Below are 19,242 nucleotides of genomic sequence, written 5' to 3' on the forward strand. Positions count from 1 at the left end.
CAGCCGGCACTTGCAGAGAAGTGTTTATTAAAGGCACTAAAAGCACCGTGGCTACATCAGCAGCAGCCCGACCGGGGAGTGTGGGTTTGGGAGAGACATTTACAGGCCTGGGACAGCGGTGGCAGAGTGCTCTTTGGTAGAGAGCTGTGCCTGAGGCTTGCAGGAGCCGGCCGGCCACCAGCACACGCTGCCAGCCCATGGCTGGAGCGGGCTTGGCACACTGCCCTGCTCCCTGGCATGGCCGGGCTGCGGGTGCTGCCGCACACCAGCTCCAGGGGGGCAGCAGGCCATCTGGGTGGGGGGACATGAGGCACAGACCCCCCCCCCGGCACACACCTGGGCTAGGAAGCCACCGCAGCAGTTCGCAGGGCAGCTGGGGGGGTTGCCACGGCGGGCGCCGGCAGGGGAGCAGGGCTGGGTCTCCAGCCCTATGCACTAAGCACGCAGCAGGGAACGTGGGGGAGAACCGGGCAGGGGGCTGGTCCCCACCCACTCAGGGATGTGCTCGGAGCATCTCTGTCCTGGGCACTGAGGTACCAGGCAGCCAGGCCCCAGCTGAGCAAGGGAGCAGCCCTGCAGTGCCAGACCCTCCCCACCTCCAGCCTTGGCACAGCCTGGCCATCACGCTGCGTGGCTCGGGGGCAGGAGACCCATGCAGTGTCCCCTTCCCAGGGCTCTTAGGGCCAGTGAGGGGGGCAAAGAAGCCACCCAGCTATAAGGGGCTCTGGACCCAGCACCGCCTCTGGCTGGAGCCGGGCCAGGAGCTGCCAGGAAAGAGGCAGAAGCACAGGGAAGGGGTAAGGGCCCAGCCTGGCTCCCTGGGGGCAGCAGGGTGGGGGGGGAGAGGAACATGCAGGGCCAGGGACATGCGTGGGCACAGCTGAACTCCCACCCCTCACACGTGGGAGAAAGCGTGGCTCTTGCAGAGTGGCTTGTCCTTCTTGGAGTAGAATGTCTTCCCTTCCAGGTTGGTCTGGCAGATCTGAGGAGGCAACCACAGGTGGTCAGGTCAGGGGGGCTGAGGCAGCCCCCAGGTCCTTCTACACAGCCCAGGGCTCAGCACTGGTGTTGCACAGATGCTGTGGAGCAGGAGGCTCAGAGCAGGGGGCTCAGAGCAGGGTCCCGACCCACCAGCACAGAGCCAAGTGGGGAAATCCTTGTTGCAGCAAGGACCCAGTGCTGCTGGTGCACCCCACGCAGGGCATGACTGCCAGGCCCCCCATCAGCAGCCAGGGAGGGAGGCACATGGCTCACCGCACAGACGAAGCATGTGTCGTGCCAGCTGAACCCCAGCGCCTCCAGGAACCGGTCCCCAGCATCGATCTTGAAGTCACAGCCACGGCACTTGGTGCCAAACATCTTCTCGTAGTCTGCGAGGAGAGGCAGAGCCCAGGTCAACGTTCCCCTGCACTGCAGCGCCTCGTCCCAGGGGAGCAGGGCTGCAGCACAGCCGGGATCCCACAGGCAGAGCCCGGGGACAACTCAAAGCCAGCCCCTGGGGGGACGATGCCTGAGACACCGGGGTGAGACGCTTGTGCCGCGCAGGGTCGCCCCAGCCGCCATCGGGCCGCGGGGAGGAGGTAAACCTCATCTCCCAGGATGCAGCACTCGCCTTTGATGTACATCCTCCGTCATTGCCATGGCAACACGGGAGTGATGGCGCAACACCGGAGCGATGGCACTACCCGGCAGCCAGGGAGGACCGCGATGGAGGGCTCTGGGCTGCGGGGTGGGGGGGGGTCCCCGTGTTCCCCGCGGCACAAGGTGAGCCCTGCAGTGCATGACAGCTCACCCCCCAACTCCTGTGGGCAGCTGCTGAGCCCCAGTGCTGGCTGGTGCCCCAGGGCCATGCGGGGTGACCCAGGGGGTCCCTGGGTCCTACCTCTCTCGCAGTAGGGCTGACCCTCCTCCATGTAGAAGGCACGGTTGCGGATGGGAGTTTTGCAGGCGGCGCACGTGAAGCACTGCACATGCCAGGTCATCTTCAGCGCGTGCATGACCTCCTGGAGGGGAACCGCTGTCAGCCGGGGCCAGGACCACCCTGCGACGCAGGGAAGACCTGCCCAGGGCAGAAAGGGACAAGGGATCCCATGGGATGGGATCAGGCCAGAGCCAGGCACCCGTAGGTGAACGAGGAGCAAGGACAGGAGGTGTGGGGTAGGCTGAGGGACACTCACCCCGGTGATCTTCTTCTTGCACTTGGCGCAGCTGGGTGCGTAGCGCGTGTCGTAGCACTTGGGACAGAAGATGGAGCCTTTCTCCTCAAAGAAGCCGCCCTCATCCAGAACCTTCCTGCACTGGCAGCAGGTGAACTCCTCGGGGTGGTAATAATGTCCCAGCGCCACCAGGTAGCGTCCCCTGCAGTGGGACAGAGCCACATCAGCCATGCTGGGGCCCAGGACGCTGGCGTGGCGGTGGTCGTGGTGGCCAGGGCTCACCTGATGACCTTGTTGCACTTGTAGCAGAGGGGCGTGCGGCCGGGCCCTTCGGGGGCTTGCTGGGCTGCCTGCACGATGGAGCTGCGGTTCTGCATGGGGGTCGGCGTGGCTGGCTGGCTGTGCTTGCTCACCACCGTGCTCGTCTTGTCCGGGGCATAGCGCTCGGCAAACGAGGGGTCCACGGCCCAGGGTGGGCGGCTGGCAGGGCCAGGGGTGGTGGCAGGGCTCCTGGGGGCTGCACACACACACACGGGTCTCCAGGACAGTGCTCCCAATCCCTCGGCAGCCCCCTCCCAGCGCCCGCGGCTGGGCAAGAAGCATCCCCTGGCACCCTCACCCCTCTCCCCACAGAGCCCAGAGGAAACGTTTTGCTCACCGAGTCCTGGCTCTGTCTTCATTGCTGCTCCTGGGGATGGGTCCAGCATGGAGACCTGGCTACAGAACAAGCAGTTAATCCAGCCTGTCCCTCTGGCCCCCACTGCCCAGAAGGCCTGTGTGTGCAGGCAGGGCCCCCCCCTGCCCCCCCCAACAAGCAGGCGGGAGCCAGCCAAGCCCCCGTGCCCAGCCACTAGCTGGTTCGGTGATGGGGTACCAAGCCAAGCACCTTAAGCCTCCAAAGACACAGCACCCCTGGGGGCTCTGGCACCCATTGCGGTGGTCTGGGGAGCGGCAGGAGGGAGGGCAGGCCTGCTGGGGCCCCGCACCCAGCTCTGGGCTGCCCCAGACTGACCAGGGGCCCTGGTGACCACACAGACCCGGGCTGCCCACTCACACACGACTGTCACCCTCAGCCTCATCCGAGTGTAGCAGGGCTAGGACCTGGCCGGGCGCAGGGAGCCCTGGGGTCCGGCAGAGCAGGGGACAGGCAGGGCTCTGCCATCCCTACTGGCTGGTCCTGGGAGGGGCAAGGCCTGTCCCCCCCGTCAGGCTGCCAGCACTGGGCTTGGGAGCAGGCAGGACAAGCCAGAGAGGCATGGCCCACCCAAGAGAGGGGACAAGGACAGAGGGAGAGACAGTGGCTCTGTGCCTCTCCAGGCCAAACACAAGAAGGAGGTGGTTACAAAACCAGAAGCATTTATTTGCAGCAGTGCTGGGACCCAAGAGTCACGGCGCCAGGGCAGGAGGCATTGTGGAGCGGGGTGCCATGCACTGAGCTGCATGGGGCAAGGAACAAACACATCCCCTGACCCCCAGCCCTGGCTCCCCTCCCTGACCCCACGCAGGGAGAAGCCAACAACACCCAGCTCCGCCTGGCCACCCTGCAGCCCCATGGCAGACCCACAGGACATTGCACCCCAGGTCCAGGCGCTGCCCAAACATCACAACCACCCAAGCGAGGTTTTGCCAGTGCGACCTACTGTGTCCAGGACACCACGGCACAACTTGGCATCCCCAGCTCGGTGCCAGCAATGCCCAGTGGGTCCTGCCTGGGACAAGCAGCTGCACGGCTGCTACTGCTGCCCTGATGCACACTCCCCTTACCTGGGTTTTTTAACAAACACATCATCATGATCCTCCACTGAGCGCAGCAGAAGAGAAACGAGGAGACAGAGTCAGTCTGCAGCAACCAAGACCCAGAGACAGCCCGAAGGGAAAGGCAGGAACACCAACCTCTCCTCCCACCACCCTCCTGCCCCAACACACAGCCCTGCCCAGCCACAAGGCAGAGCATGGCCCCAGCCCAGCAGCACCACCACAAGCCCACGCACAGCCCCAGGCAGCTCCCAATGGCTCAGCTGCCCTGGAGGGGCCATGTGGGGCCAAAACCAAGGCCCTTGCTGCCACATCGCCCCACAACCTCTGCCAGGCACTGGCTGCCCTGGCAAATCTGGGCATCCCCAGGCAGCCCCAGGCTCCGTGGGAACTTACTGCCGTCTGTGCCCACCAGACGGGCCAGTTTGAGGAAGGAGCGGGACTGGGAGGTCCCGGTGCGGGGCTGCCAGTCCTCAGAGTCCTCGATCAGCCGCAACTTCCCAGGGTCGCACACGGGCGTGCTGGGGGGCTCCAGCGGCTGCAGGGGCTGCCTGCGAGTGAAGAGGGCAGGCGCTCAGCCGGCACCACGCACGGACGCTGCTTCGGCACAGGGCAGCGATCCCACAAGTGCCCTCACACGCACCGACACCCTTGCCAGACCCTGGCACTCACCACTGCTCCCCCGTGCCCGAGCTGGACCCGCGGGCATCCCTGTGGCATCGGAAAAAACGGCGGCACAACAGTCAGTGGTCGACCCGTGGCTCAGCCCATCCCTCCCGCACGCACCCCCAGCCCCGCGGAGGTGCCGACAACATTCGCTCCTGACCACACTTGCAGCCGCCCCACGGGACATCGTGCCCCAGGACCAGGCACCACCCAACACCTCCCAGCACCCCCCAGCAAGCTGTTGGCAGTGCTACCAGCTGCCCCTACCCACTGTGTCCAGGACACCATGCTGCAGCTTGGCCTCCTCAGCTCCATGCCAGCAGTGCCCAGGGTCCTGCCCGTCACACCCCCAACAGGGATACCCCGTTTGGGGACAGCCTGCCTGGCCGTCAGGTGCCCGGGCAGGACCCTCCTGAGGTGACAGTCAGAGCAGTGGCTGAGCGCTGGTGATGCCTTTCCCAGGGCAAGCACAGGGCGGGCTCTGCAGCTCCGCCAACAGCTCGGCTCTGGGGAGAGGGAGAGGACAGAGGAGGAGGAGGAGGACAGAGAAGAAACAGCAACAGGACAATGAGCTTCTCTGCAGTCATCACAAGCAGCGAGGGCGAACCAGCCAGGTGGGCTGAGCCCTGAGTGGGTACCCCCATAGCTCCTGCTGCTGCCCTGGCACACGCTCCCCTTACCTGGGCTTTTTCATAGCCTCATCCTCACCATCCTCCACTGAGTGCAGCAGGAGAGAAAGGAGGAGACAGAGTCAGTCTGTGGCAAATGAGGCCCAGGGACAGACAGAAGGAAAGGGATACGAAGGAAAACTGACCTCTCCTCCCACCTAGCTCCACAATGCCCCAGTCACACACCCCTGCCTGGCCATGGGGCAGAACATGGCCCGAGCCCAGCAGCACCACCATGTGCCCCCACACAGCCCCAGCCCATGCACAGCTCTGGGCAGCTCCTGCCAGCTCAGCCTGTCCAGAGAGACTATACAGGGCACAAATCAATTCTATGCTACCACATAAACCTTAAGCCTCTTCTGGGTTCTGACTACCCTGGCAAAGACGGGCATGCCCAAGCAGCCAGCCAGTGCCAGGCCCTGCAGGAACTTACTGCTCTCTGAGCCCACCAGACGGGCCAGTTTGAGGAAGGAGCGGGACTGGGAGGTCCCGGTGCGGGGCTGCCAGTCCTCAGAGTCCTCGATCAGCCGCAACTTCCCAGGGTCGCACACGGGCGTGCTGGGGGGCTCCAGCGGCTGCGGGGGCTGCCTGTGAGTGAAGAGGGCAGGCGCTCAGCCGGCACCACGCACGGACCCTGCTTCGGCACAGGGCAGCGATCCCACAAGTGCCCTCACACGCACCGACACCCTTGCCAGACCCTGGCACTCACCACTGCTCCCCCGTGCCCGAGCTGGACCCGCGGGCATCCCTGTGGCATCGGAAAAAACGGCGGCACAACAGTCAGTGGTCGACCCGTGGCTCAGCCCATCCCTCCTGCACGCACCCCCAGCCCCGCGGAGAAGCTGGTAGCATTCACTCCAGACCAGCCTCCCAGCCACCCCACAGCCCCATGGAAAAGTGGGTGACACTCACCCAACTCTGCCTAGTTGCCCCACAGAGCATCAGGTCCCAGGCAGTGCCCAGCACCTCCCAACACCCCCAGCAAGGTGTTGCCAGTGCCACCAGCCTCCTCCGGATCCCATTTGCACAAGAAGCATCAGTGCAGATCGACCTCCCCAGCTCCATGCCAGCAGTGCCCAGCGGGTCCTGCCCGTCACACCCCCAACAGGGACACCCTGTTTGGGGACAGCCTGCCTGGCCGTCAGGTGCCCGGGCAGGACCCTCCTGAGGTGACAGTCAGAGCAGTGGCTGAGCGCTGGTGGTGCCTTTCCCAGGGCAAGCACAGGGCGGGCTCTGCAGCTCCGCCAACAGCTCGGCTCTGGGGAGAGGGAGAGGACAGAGGAGGAGGAGGAGGACAGAGAAGAAACAGCAACAGGACAATGAGCTTCTCTGCAGTCATCACAAGCAGCGAGGGCGAACCAGCCGGGTGGGATGAGACCCGAGTGGGTACCCCCATAGCTCCTGCTGCTGCCCTGGCACACGCTCCCCTTACCTGGGCTTTTTAACAGCCTCATCCTCACCATCCTCCACTGAGTGCAGCAGGAGAGAAAGGAGGAGACAGAGTCAGTCTGCGACAACTAAGGCCCCGGGACAGCAGGAAGGGAAATGAAGGAAAACCGACCTCTCCTCCCGCCACCCTCCTGCCCCAACGCACAGCCCTGCCTGGCCGTGGGGCAGAGCATGGCCCCAACTCAGCGGCACCACCGTGAGCCCACGCAGAGCTCTGGGCAGCTCCTGACAGTTCAGTCTCCCCAGAGGGGCCACATGGGGCCAAGACCAACACTCCGGTGCCATGATGCACCACAGCTCCAGATGCCCCAGCAAAGGCGGGCACCCCCAGGCAGCCAGCCAGTGCCAGGCCCTGTGGGAACTTACTGCCGTCTGTGCCCACCAGACGGGCCAGTTTGAGGAAGGAGCGGGACTGGGTGGTCCCGGTGCGGGGCTGCCAGTCCTCAGCGTCCTCTATCAGTCGCAACTTCATAGGGTCACACACGGGCGTGCTGGGGGGCTCCAGCGGCTGTGGGGGCTGCCTGCGAGTGACAGAGCCATCTGTCAAATCTGACAGATCCCCGTGGCATCTCCCTGAGGCTGCCCCACACCTCCCCTGGCAGAGAACCACAGCATACCGGTACCTGAGACACCTCACGTCACCTTCCTCCCCACACCCCCTACTCCTCCTCCACGTAGGAAGGGCCCATTAAGGACTGACTACCATTCCTGGCAGCCTGAGACTGGCCCCAAGGACCAGAAGTGGAAAAGACAGGGCAAGAGTAAGCCAAGGTCAAAAAATCACTGGCAAGGATGCTGCACAAGAGCCCAGTGAACACCCATGGTGCCCGTGGCAGTGCTGCCCGCCTTCCTGGCCCTGGGCAGGGTGCCTTGCACAGTCCGGCCGCCCTGGCCCAGCCAAGCCACATCTCGGGGAGGAGGGAAAGGACCGCGCACAAGGACACTCCAGAGCCCCAGCAGAGACAGGCAGCGCTTGCCCTTCAGGCTAGGGACAGCTTGCTGCCAGGAGTGACCCACCCACATGGGCAGAGGGGCGTACGCTGCCTGTCCCCAGGCTGGCGCTGCCCCGGAGAACGGGGCACTAGCAGGCAAGAGGCATGCGGGGAGGACAGAGAGAGCAGGCAAAAGGCTTACTGACTTGTCAAGGCTCAGCACCTGTAGGGAAGAGGGAAAGAGAAAGGGAGGAGAGAAAGAAAGAAAAAGGAAGGTGAAATTAGACCTGCAGCACCCAAGAAGTTTCCAGAGCTCACCTATGGCCTGCACCAGTCCCCCTACCCCCAAGACTCATGCCCATCTCACCCAGGGCTGGGAACACACTGGGGCAGATGCCAACAGACCAGACCATGCCTCCCTCAGCCTCCCAAAACAGGCCTGGGTGCTCAGGGGAGCCAGGGCCACATCCCCCCGCCACTGCCCAGTTTCAGGGCACCACGGCAGCTCGGCAGGAGGGACAGGGACGGGCAGGTGCCAGACACGAGGCAGCCGGGCGGGCAGCCTGCAGAGGCAGGAGCTTCCTCCCTGCAAGCGGGGTGAGGACGGCACTGCACAGGGCTCGAGGGGGGCCCTTTGCCCAGCCTGTCCAGGCAGCCAGGAGACCAGCAGGACGTCCATGGGCAAGTACCAGCTAGTGGCCACAACGCAGCCACCGCTTTTCTGCCACGCAGACACCAGCAAGTGTCCTGCTACAACTGCTGTGCCATGCCCCACAGGACTCCTCCCAGGCTGACAAGTCCCCACGCGAGGGACTGGCACGTGCACGGCTGTGTGTCCCCGCGCCTGACAGTCCTGTTGTGCTGCCTCAGCATCAGCCCCTTGCATGGGCACGGTCACCCGCTCCCACCCATGGGTGCCTGGCATGCAAGGCGCAGCAGGGCTGGGCAGCAGGCTCCCCCCGATCCTCGGGGAGCAGGACGGACAGCAACATACCCATTGTGCTGGGGGGTGCAGGTGGGCGCCAGGGGCGCATACGTCACGGGTTTCGTCACCAGCCCGGGCCGTGGGTTCGGAGCTGAGCTGGCCCCGAATGGCCGAGCTGTTTTGTTGAGGGCGGTGCTGGGAGCGAAGTTATATTTCAGGGGTTCAGAGCAGGGGAGTGAGTCCTGAGCGAAACAAAACACACAGACACGGGCTCACACGTCAAGCAGCATGCAAGGGGCAGCCCTGGGCCAGGCAGCGCAGCAGGCAGCCAGGTAGGAAAGCCAGACAGTGTGTGCATCTCAGACACCAGGCTCTGCCAGGCTGGCACCTCTCTCTGCAGGGCACCTGGCCCAGCAACAGCAGGTCACAGGCCCAGCAACAGCAGGTCACAAGCCCAGCCCAAGGGTTGTTGGAGGATTAGTAAGTGCCCCGGACGCTCGCTGCTGCCCGCGGCAGGGCGGTGCATGCACACGCACCGATCGCAACCGTCCTGTGGCACAAAGCTGAACGCATGCAAGTGGCTTCCATCCAGGAGCCACCGGTCACCGGCCCCAGCCCTGCCTCTCTGTATCAGGGCACTCCCCAGCACTAGCAAACATAGGGCCCCAAGGCTGTGCTGCGGCTGCCCAGCCTCCTCCCCTGCGCCCCTACCCACACCCGGCACCAGCGGGGACACAGACAGGCGGCAGCTGGGGCCCAGGTGCCCACCAGGCAGACACTGCGCCCTCCGATCCCCTGTAGTGCAAGGGGTCAGAGCTGCTCCTCCAGCGAGGGGTTTTCCAGCTCTCCGAACACATCCCGGCTCCCCAGAAGCAAAATCCATTTGTCCATCTAAGGTCAGAGATTCCCCTCCCCTGAGGTTGAGCTGCCACTGCAGCACCAGGAGCGACACGTACCTTCTGCGGCTTCCCCAGGTGGTTCTGGGCTCTGCAAGAGAGGAGACAGCTGGGCAGGTGCTGGAACTGGCCCAGTCACTGCCAGGACACTGGTACCCCAGGGATGCAGCACTGGCCCGAGGGGAGCCATGGCTGGCTGGCACTGCCCCATGGCTTGCAGGTGAGGGCTTGCAGCTAGGCTAAGCCTCGTCCAGCCAAGCCCTTGGACCCAGGCAGGGGCTGCCAGGTCCTGAGCAGGGAGCAGTGATTTGGGAGATGGCACTGGGCAGATGGCACTGACTTTGCTCTGGCAACACCAGGACCCCAGGTTTGCAAGACCCATGAATCCTACCTGCTCAGGGTGAGGCAGAGCCTGTCCCCGCAGGCACGAATCCTGTTCTGGGCCTCGATGTGTGTCATGGAGCTGGTGCTTTCCCCGTCGATGTACAGCACCCAGTCACCCACTCCCACGCCGGCCTGGGCCGCCTTTCCACCCGGCGTCAGCTGCAGGACAGACAGAGTCAGAGCGCGCCAGGGCGGCCGAGCGGTGACACGGGAGCGGAGGGACGACCTCGTCCTCATGTGAGCAGGGGTCTGCTGGGGCCCAGGCTCCCTTGTGCAAGACTCAGCCCAGCACAGGACACCCGTACAGACCTGACCCAGGAGGAGGTAGGGACCCAGGGATCACCCCCCATTCCCCAGCACATTAGCCCAGAGCAGCCTCTTCCCTTCCACAGCAGTGGAGTGCCCAGGACTACTCCGGGGCGCTGCCCGGCCCCTGCCCTCTGGCACGGCTGGGGGCCATGCCAGCACCCCTCAGCTGGTCCCTACGATGCCAAACAGCGAGGCGGCGCTGGCTCAGCCTCGGCAGGAGGCCCAGCCACCCCTCGGAGCCACCCCCATGGTCCTGGGGCGGGAAGGGAGCGCAGTGAGTCAGGGCCCATCAGGCAGCCCAGCTCTCGCTGCAAACCACAGGCATGTCCAGCCCTTTGCCTGGGGCGAGGGGGGGGCGACAAGGGAGGCACCCCCTGGGCGCTCCCCCCAGCCACCCACGCTCCCATCCCATTCCCCTCCCGGTGCCGGCAAGCACAGACATTACCTCATCCCCGCAGAGAAGCCGGAGCCCCCCCCCCCCGGGGCAGGGAGACACCCGCCCCCACCCACACCGCTCCCCCAGAATTTGCCCCATCGGGGCAGCCGGGAGCATGGCCACAGTGCTGGGGATGCGCCTTGCCCCTGGCACAGCCGCGGTGCTGGGGATGTGCCTCGTCCCCGGCACGGCTCTATGTCAGCCCCATGTCAGTCAGCAGAGGCTGCCCTCCCATCCCACCGGGGATGCACACCGAAGGCGAGCAGGGCCCCGAGCAACGCACGCAGCTCCCAGGCACTGACAGACAGGCAGACAGACAGACAGACGTGGGCAGGCTGCAGCCATTCCTGCTCCTCCAGCACGGAAGAACTTCAGGCACTTGGACCCAGACCAAGTATTTCCTCAAGTCCTGTTCGACATGAACATAAAAGGAGCGAGCCAGATTCCCAGCGCTGTCAGAGGGATGAGAAATCCCTGCCGCCGAGCCCCGGCTCCTCCTTGCCCATGCGCAGGGCCCCAGCTCGCCCCAGAGCCGTGCTCCCCTTGCCAGCACCAGCGCTAGCCCTCCACGTGAGGCAAAACCCCACACCGGGGCTGGATGTTGCCCAGCTCCACCTACATCCCACTGCCATCCTCTGCGGGACGTGGGTATCCCCTCCAGTGCCGCCTGTGCTGCCCAGCACCCACTCCTCCTGCCCGGCACGGGAGGGTGCCCTGGGTGGCCAGTGGTGCCGACCAGCTCCTGGCCACACTGCTGCAAGCCCCGGCTTGCTGCCCAGGAGGGCTGGGGAAGGCACGGGGCGGCTGCGTGGGTTTGAAGGCAGGAGCAGGAGCTGGGAGAGGTTTTCACACGGCAGCCCAGGAAGGGGAGAGCACGGCAGCCTGCGTCACACAGCCGCACCCAGCCTGGCCAGCACCGCCACGCTCCCCTTCCCCCTCCATGCCGGCACGCCAGGAAACCCCTTCGGCAGGTGCCAGCTCAGCCGGGAGCCGTGGCAGTGCCAGCACTCCTGCTTCCCACCCGGGCCCACTAACCAGGGCTTCCTTCCTTCCCTCTCCGCCCAACCAGTCCTTTGTTCCCTGTGCCTCCGTCACCAGCCCCAGCAAGGTGCCCACTGGCTGCCCCTGTCCAGGGCTTGGGCACCCCAGACAGAGCCTCACCCAGCATGGTGGGGCCCAGGCAGCATCCCCCAGCACCTTCCCGCCTGCTGCACCAAGGGTCTCTCCTCTTCTCTGGCTGGCAGATGCCGGGATGCGCCACACATCACCCAGCTCCCCGGACACCAGCCCTTACCCCAGCTCCACTGCAAGCAGCTCAGGACCACGGTCTCGCAGCCTGCCTAGCCAAGGCGTCAGGACCTCAGCAGAGCCCCTTGTCACGAGAGGCACGCAGGCAGAGGACCAGGGTGACACCTCTTACGTGACCACTGAGCTGAAGCACCCTCACAGCTCACCCAGTAATGTCACAGCAATGGACGCAGCCAAGAGCCAAAGCACACACCAGTGCTTGCTTTCCCCCTGTGCTCCCCCGCCCCACAGAGCAGGACCCCACTGCAGCCCCCCAAGGCAGGACAGGACACCTCCTTGCAGGCCGCTCTGGCACCCCCAGGCCTGGCAGGACAGCCTGCCCTGCCCGCAGCGCCCTTGCTCACGGCAAGGAGCAGCCAGGGACAGCCGCGTGCTCTGGGAATGAGCTTTCAGGCTGGGGAGGCCGCTGGAGTGCAGAGCGGCACAGGGTCACCCCTTCCCATCAGAGCCCACCACCCCTCCACACAGCTCAGCCTTGCCAGAGAGGTGCCCAAAGCTGGCTCCATCCCCTGGGAATATCCTTGCTGCTCCTGTCTGCCCTGCCCAGGGTGGCAGCGTTACCCAAGACCTGAGGGCAGCGCTGGCCTGCTCACACGGAGGGGCCGTTGCTTCACGAGGCCCCTGCCCTGGGCCCTGGGAGGCTCCTCCATCCGACCAGACCCTTTGTTAGGCGCTGGCTCGCAGCCAAGAGAAACATTTTTTAGAGAATAAACTCGCTGAAGCCGTCTCTGCGTGCTCGGCAGAGATCAGCAGGCCCCGGGACAGCAGCGCTGGCGACTCCAGCCTTACACAGTGCCCTCAGGGTCCGCGCTCCGTGCTGGGGTGCTGTGGAGACCCACGCCCCCCGGGACAGGAGCGCAGTGCCGGGCTTGTGCTGGGGGCAGGCCCCCACGCAGCACTCGGTGTCACGAGCAAAGCTGTCCTTTGAGAAGCAGTTTCCACGCCAGCTGCCCGAGCGTCAGAGGCACGGGCGATGCAGTCGCATTCCAAGGCTTATAAGGCAATTGCGTGGCTGGAGCTGTGGCCAGCACCCACCCAGGGGACCAGGCCACCCGGGGACAGGGACCCATGTGCACCCAAGGGCCAGACCTGGCCCAGGCGAGCATTGCCTCAGGAGCAGCTCGCACCAGATGCCTCAGCCACAACCAGCCGGCAGCACAACGGCTGTTCTCAACGGCTCACGCTGCAGGAACGGGCTGGTTTTGTGGAGGGAACCACGTCCCAGTACAGGCAGCAGTGCAGGCAGCAGTGCAGGCAGCAGTGCTGCCTCCCCTCCCTGCCCATTTCGGGGGCCAGCTCAGGTGCAGAGCTGGGAGCCGTGCAGCACGAAGGAGGGCAGAAGGGCCCAAGCCGGGTCCTGGGATGCTGAGCCCAGGCTCGGGGTGTGGATCAGGAGGCCAGCCCCACAGCTCGGAGAGGGTGAGAGCAGCTCCCCTCCCCCTGCGGTGGGCATGCTCCGGAAGGGGCCTCCCCTGCCCCCCCCAGCAGCCAGAATGACTCTGCACAGGCTGTGTAGCATTTCACATCTCTGCTGCGGTCCTCTGCCCGGAACACCCCCGTGCTGGACTGCAGCTGATAAGGCACCAAGGAGGCTACCCAGAGCCAGGCAGGGCAGCATGCAGCATTCCTGGGGGCCCGGCTCATCTGCATCCCCTGTATGGCTCTGCCTCAGCCACCTGGACGCAGCCACCATGGCCTGCCGCCCCCAGAGGCAGGAGAAAGGACGGGTGTCACCATTGTTGGCTTCTCTTACCCTGGAGATGGAAAGCGGCATACTGAAATCCTTCCCTCCCTGCAGCCTGAAGCCCCAGGGCGCCGGCCCATTCAGCATCACCTTGTAAGACTCCATGTCGCCCATCTCTGCAAGGGAAGAGGGTGTGATTCTGGCATTACGGTACACAGGAACAAAGCAGGGAGAGAAGGTGAGGAGGGGGCCCGGCTCCTGGCAGGACAGGGCAGGAAGAGACAGGTCACATTTCCAGCAGTAACTCCACCCTGACCATCCTACACTGTGGTTAGAGACGCACCCCAAATCTATCAGCATCTCCTCCAGCAGCATCAGAGCCAAGGGGCCCAGGCTAATGCCGACTAGTGCCAGGCAGCCAGGTACAGCTCTGCTGACACCCACAGCGGAGCGTCCATGGGCTCTGTTCTCCCTCTCCCAAACCCAGGACGTGCTCTCCTACGCAGCACCCCAGAAACTCATGCTGCTGAAAGCCAAGATCGTTTCAGACCACAGAGAAGCAACAGCAGGTACAGAGGGATGGGAACCAGAAGCGTTTTTGCCGGGTGAATTAGCAGCAGCACGGGAGCTGCGTGATGCCACCCGAGGCGCCTGGCAGAGCAGCCAGGCTGGCGCTCCGGCAGCCGGCCCAGCAGATGCTATCTGGGAGCGAGCCCATCTCCGCACAGGGAGCCAGGGCTTCGGCGGGGAGGGAACCCCAGCGCCCACCTGCCTGCCAGGACCGCACTGACAGCTGTCAGCCGGCCAAGGCTCCGGGCAGACGGGCCAGCCCCAGCCTACCGGCCACTCCGCACCTGGAAAGAGTTGCCAGGCCGCTGCAAAGCCCCCCAGGACCTTCCTCCTGCCGCTGCCAGGCGGGGGCCAGGGCCAGCTCCGGGGGCACGGGGCTCTCCCCACCCCTCGCAAGGGACGGCGGGCTCCCAGCCGGGAGGCGGCGGAGGCTGCAGGGCCGGGGGCCAGCGTGCCCCCGCTCTCCCCAGGCCGGTGCGGGCTATATAAGGCGTGTAAGACGACACCAGCCCGCTCCCCGCTCGGGAGGGCCGGGGGAAGGCTGCGTGTCAGGCATTCCCGGCGCCCGGCAGCCGCGCAAGCCCCAGCGAGGCACCGGGACGGGACGGCGCGGAGCGGGCGGGCGGGCAGCCCCCCGCGGGGCTTGGGCGGGGCTGGGTTGGGCTGGGGGTCCCCAGCAACCCCAGGCTGGGCAGCCTTCCAGCTCCTGGGGGGCCGCCGGGATGGGCCACCAGCCCTGCCCCACGGGGGCCCCCCAAGCCCCGCTCCCCACTCCACCCCGTGGGGACCCCAGGGCCCCCGCCCTGTCCCGTCCCACACAGGCTCCCTTCCCCGAGGTCGGGGACCTCGGCCCTGCCCCACGGGGCTCCCAGCCTTACCCCACGGCGACCCCAGCCCTAGGCCCAGCCGTGCCCCACGGGCCCGACCCCGACCAACTGCCCTCCCCCAGACCCAGGCCTCAGCCCTGCATCCCTCACGCCCCAACTCTCCCCCCCCCCCAGCAGAGGGCAGAGACCTCAGCCCCGCCGCGGCCCGCCCGGGCCCTCCCGCGCTCACTCACCCGCGGCCGGCTGGGCCCCCGGCGGAGCGGGGCCGAGCGGGCGGCGCCGCAGCGGGAAGCGGAGCGGAGCAAAGCGGGCGGACGCGGGACTCGAACTCGGGCACCGCCCCCGCCCGCCCCGGCCCCGACTTGTATAGGCTCGAGAGAGGGCGGAGCCGGCGGAAGGCTCGGCCAATCATCGCGTGCGCCTGCCCTGCCGGGGCGCGCACGGCGGCGCCCCCTGGCGGGGAGGCGCGGGCTGCCCCCGCCCGCCCCCCGCAGCACCGACCCCCACCCACCCCCCGCAGCACCGGCAGCGCCGAGTCCGGCCGAGGCTGTTTATTCACCGCACCGCTCCACCGAACCGCCTCCGGCCCGGGCACGGGCTCAGGCTCACGCCCAGTCCCGCGGGCCGGGGGTCTCCCGGCTGAGCAGCCGCACCAGCTTGGCCCGGAGGTTGCTCTGAGGCTTGTGCCCGGGGCGTCCCGGCACTGCCTCCTGCTCCCCACGGCCCCAGCGCTGCTCGGGGGGCTGGGGGCTGCCCCGCGGGAGCTGGGATAGGGCGGCCCGGTTGTCATAGAGGGGGCCCACCTCGCTGCTGTGGCCCTCGGGAGCTTGCCGGCACCCCAGCTCCCATTGCCCTTCCTCCTCGTCCTCCTCCTCCTCCTCCGCCCCAGCTGGACCCGGCTCTGTGGCGAAGATGTTCTCATAGAGATGCTCAGGAGGCAGCTTCCCCGGGGCCCAGGGCTCACTGGAGCCCGGATGCACTGGTGCGAAGAGATGCTGCTGGCCCCGGGCGATGGAGGCATAGACGATGGGGCCTGTGGCCTCCGGCTCCGGCGGGGGGAAGTGGAGGAGGCTGGCAGGGGCGTGGGAGGCAGGCTGTGCCCCCCCAAGGGGTGGGCTGGGCTGAGGCTCCTCAGCCCCAGGGCCCCAGGACTGAGACTCGAGGCCCGGTGCAGAGAGCTGGGGGTCTGTGACACAGAAGAGACGGGCGTCTGAGGTATCCTTGCCCTGCTGCTGGCAGGCGATGGCAGCAGCCACGGCCCGGCAGAGCTCCAGGGCCCGGGGGGTGCTGAAGGTGAAGGTGCCCTCACCGGAGTCGCTGCGGCGGCCAGCCTCAAAGGAGAAGACAGTCTGCAGGGCCAGAGGGCAGGGTGAGGGGCTGGCAACCGCCCTAGGCAGCCAGCAGCCCCAAGGAGGGAATGGGGACACCCACCTGATCCTGGCCAAACTTGCGGAGGAAGGGGTAGGGCCAGGTGAACAGGGGCTGGCGGGACTGTGGGTCCTTCAGCGTCAGGCTCTGGGGAAGGGGCGAGAGGAGGTAGTGCCCGTGCAAGCTGCAGCGTGTGGCCGCATCCGTCTGGACAACCACCACTGGGAATTCAGTCACTACAGGAGCAGAGCGAGGCAGGGGTCAGCACCGCAGCGCTGAGACAGAGCCCACCCCAACCCTATCGCCTGCCGTTGCACGTACGGTCCTGCCAGGAGGAATAGAGGGAGTTCTCCTCCATGGGGACAGCGGGGCTGGGCTGGGTCCTAGCACTGCTCTGTGCTGTCTCCTTTGCACCCTGAAACAGAGGGATGTGAGCACAGCCCCCAGACTGGGGGAGCAGGAGGCCCCCCTGCCTGCCACCACACCTCGGAGCCACCCAGCTCACCTGAGCCACGAGCAGCACAAGGGGTCCCAGCTATGCCAGACCCCACAGTACCTGGAAGGCCAGCTGGCAGAGCTGGGCAATCCACTCGTCCCGCTGCTCAGCCGCCAGCACGTAGCTCTTCTCCGTGGTGTTGAGGTAGAAGGCGGCGGTGGCTTTGGGGCAGTTCTCGGTGTCTGCTGGGCCCACAGAGACGCAGTCCGAGAGGCGGATCACCCGGCGGGCACACCGCCGCAGGGAGCTCTTCTCCAGCGCCATGCCATCGTCCCGCACGTCGAACTTCTCCATGCGGGCCACACCAGAGGGGCTGGCGGCGAAGAGCTGGGCTCGCATCTTCCTCCAGGACCTCTGGGGCACGGGAAGGGCACAGGCAGGGGAAAAAAACAGTCAGCAAAGAGCTGCCTGCTGCATCCTCGCAACGCTGCCCTCCATCTAGGACCAGCAATGCTCAGGAAGAGCCATATGGGGCAGGAAGGGGGCACAGGGAGTCCCAAGCCTGCACTTGCTGGGTGCTGCAAGAGGGCACAGAGAGCCAGGGCCAGGGGAGACCCCTGGGGCTGTGGGGCAGGGCAGTCCCAAAGCTGGGTCGAGGAGGGGGCCTTGCCCAGAGCGAGCTTGGCATGGCTTGCGGGGTGAGTCACGCCTGCTCCCAGCTCGCAGAGCACCAGGTCCTGCTCTTTGTTCCACGCTGCAAGCGCCAGCCTGCTGCTGCTGCAGCTGAGCTCTCGAGCTGTTCTCAGGACAGACCCTGATGCAAATTAAAGCCGTTTTGAGCTGCTGGGGCTCCTGCTGGCAGCCTCACATCTGCTGAGCACGGCCAGGCCCTGCAGCTCACAGCCCGCTTCCTCCCAGGGGAGGCTCTGCGGCACCGGCACCTTCCCAGCCCATCATGGGATAGAGAGGCGCGTGCCCCCAAGCACCTCAAAAGCACAGCAGAGCCTCCACCCTGCAGGAACCAGATGCAGCCGAACACCCAAAATACCCACCGTCGCCAGCCCGCCTGCCTCCTACGCACAGGGCGCCAGCCCCACGCGCACAAGGCCTGCCCGCTTCGGCTCCAGGGCTTGGGTCTCGCTGGGCAGGGAGGTCAGGGCGTGATTGAAGCCCAGCACATCCACTGAACCCAGGCGGGGGCACAGCCTCCCCCCTGTGCCAGAGGGGATGCCACTAAGGCACATCCAGTGTGCCGGCAGGATCTGCTTCACCAACACCCCTCTCCAGCTCCCTAGAACTGGCTCAAACCTATAGGGGCTCCCACATGTCACCCATACCGTGCTCAGAGAGCTGTGGCACTCGGTGTCCACCCCGAGGGCCCAGGGCAGCAGGCCAAGCTGCAAGAGATGTCCCACGGATGGCGCTGGCCCCCCCGGACCAGTCTGGAGGAGGGCTGGGCACAGAGCCGTGTCCCACGCGCTGCCCCGGTGCCCCGCTCCCACACACACGCTGGAGCTGTGCCTCGTTAACACGCGTTTATTGTTTCACTGCGCATTGCGTGGTGACCAAGCGAGAAGAGGGACCCCGTGAGCAGGGGTGAGCCTGAGCAGGTGCCTGCATGGATGAGTCCCCTCGGCCGCAGGGAGAGCCCTGCTCCTGGGGCTGCGGAGCCCAGGGCCACCCTGGGGCAACTCAGAGGGGGGTCTGGCTCCAGTCCCCACTTCCCCGGTTGCCAAGGGCCCAGCCCCAGGCCTGGCATCAAGACAGACCAGGGCAAACCCTGTACCCAGCCCCAAATCCACCCTTTACCTTTCCAAATTTGGAGTGCTGCACATACAGGATCCCATCCTTCACCGGTCTCTCCATGGGCCCAACACCGCTCTGGCAGTCAGCGCAAGGGCCGGGCACTAGCTACCAGCAGCGGAGAAAATGTGACTGCTGCAGCTGAAGCAACTGCATGGGGCAGACTTCCTTCTCTCAGCGACTTCCCCTTTCTGATGTGTGGGATGAGGGGCAGAGGCTGGGCCACAGGAGGTGTCCGTTTGTCCGCCCTCCCCCTCGCAGGAGGGCAGTGGGGCAGAACGCGGGCAGGCAGAGCACAGGAAGCACCACGGGGAGCGCCCGACGCCAGTGCGGCACGCTCCGCCTCGCCCCGGCTGCATCCGAGCACGTTTGGGGGATATGGGAACAGCCACCAGCTGAGGATGCACAAAACCAGGTAACGGGGACAGTCCTGGAGGAATTGAGGGGTGTTGGAGAGGAGGGACACAAGACCCTGGCCATGCCACTGCAGGGGGCTGGCAGGGGCAGCAGGCCCCAGACCCGTTACCCCACCTGGGCTTCCTCCTCTCCCCGGGCACCACTACCTGCTTGCCCAACACACCGCTGACGTTAACGGGCTGTTGCAGCACAGCTCCACACATTTCCTCCCAGGGCAGGAGCTTCATTGTGCTGAGCTGGCAACAGCCACGGT

General features: G+C 66.0%; 2 protein-coding genes across 2 annotated transcripts; both read right to left on the reverse strand.

Moving 5' to 3' along the window:
- Window positions 1-742: 742 nt before the first annotated feature.
- PDLIM7 (PDZ and LIM domain 7) lies at window positions 743-13,928 on the reverse strand. The gene is made up of 18 exons (XM_086470833.1): window positions 13,638-13,928; window positions 9,839-9,990; window positions 9,508-9,538; window positions 8,621-8,793; window positions 7,061-7,215; window positions 6,678-6,714; window positions 5,955-5,993; window positions 5,679-5,833; window positions 5,258-5,294; window positions 4,582-4,622; window positions 4,308-4,463; window positions 3,921-3,957; window positions 2,815-2,873; window positions 2,439-2,673; window positions 2,178-2,358; window positions 1,883-2,003; window positions 1,255-1,370; window positions 743-982 (listed from the first exon to the last, which is right to left on the reverse strand). The coding sequence occupies exons 1-18, from the start codon at window positions 13,926-13,928 to the stop codon at window positions 896-898; spliced, it is 2,103 nt and encodes a 700-aa protein (XP_086326959.1). The 3' UTR covers window positions 743-895.
- Window positions 13,929-15,570: 1,642 nt separating this feature from the next.
- DOK3 (docking protein 3) lies at window positions 15,571-18,638 on the reverse strand. The gene is made up of 5 exons (XM_086471277.1): window positions 18,579-18,638; window positions 16,890-17,183; window positions 16,655-16,748; window positions 16,397-16,569; window positions 15,571-16,314 (listed from the first exon to the last, which is right to left on the reverse strand). The coding sequence occupies exons 1-5, from the start codon at window positions 18,633-18,635 to the stop codon at window positions 15,571-15,573; spliced, it is 1,362 nt and encodes a 453-aa protein (XP_086327403.1). The 5' UTR covers window positions 18,636-18,638.
- Window positions 18,639-19,242: the final 604 nt, after the last annotated feature.

Source organism: Leptosomus discolor, chromosome 10, assembly GCF_034619465.1.
Source record: "Leptosomus discolor isolate bLepDis1 chromosome 10, bLepDis1.hap2, whole genome shotgun sequence".
NCBI classification, from domain to species: Eukaryota; Metazoa; Chordata; class Aves; order Leptosomiformes; family Leptosomidae; genus Leptosomus; species Leptosomus discolor.

Excerpts from the sequence above, each read along its gene's own strand:
- DOK3 (XM_086471277.1), bottom strand. The coding sequence starts at position 18,635 with ATGGAGAGACCGGTGAAGGATGGGATCCTGTATGTGCAGCACTCCAAA. Across the intron at positions 16,570-16,654 it reads CTATTCCTCCTGGCAGGACC|TGACTGAATTCCCAGTGGTG; the intron begins GTACGTGCAACG and ends CTGCTCCTGTAG. Across the intron at positions 16,315-16,396 it reads GCAAGTTTGGCCAGGATCAG|ACTGTCTTCTCCTTTGAGGC; the intron begins GTGGGTGTCCCC and ends CTGGCCCTGCAG.
- PDLIM7 (XM_086470833.1), bottom strand. The coding sequence starts at position 13,928 with ATGCTGATAGATTTGGGGTGCGTCTCTAACCACAGTGTAGGATGGTCA. Across the intron at positions 9,539-9,838 it reads CTCTGCCTCACCCTGAGCAG|AGCCCAGAACCACCTGGGGA; the intron begins GTAGGATTCATG and ends CCTCTCTTGCAG. Across the intron at positions 5,295-5,678 it reads TCTGGTGGGCTCAGAGAGCA|TGGAGGATGGTGAGGATGAG; the intron begins GTAAGTTCCTGC and ends TGCTGCACTCAG.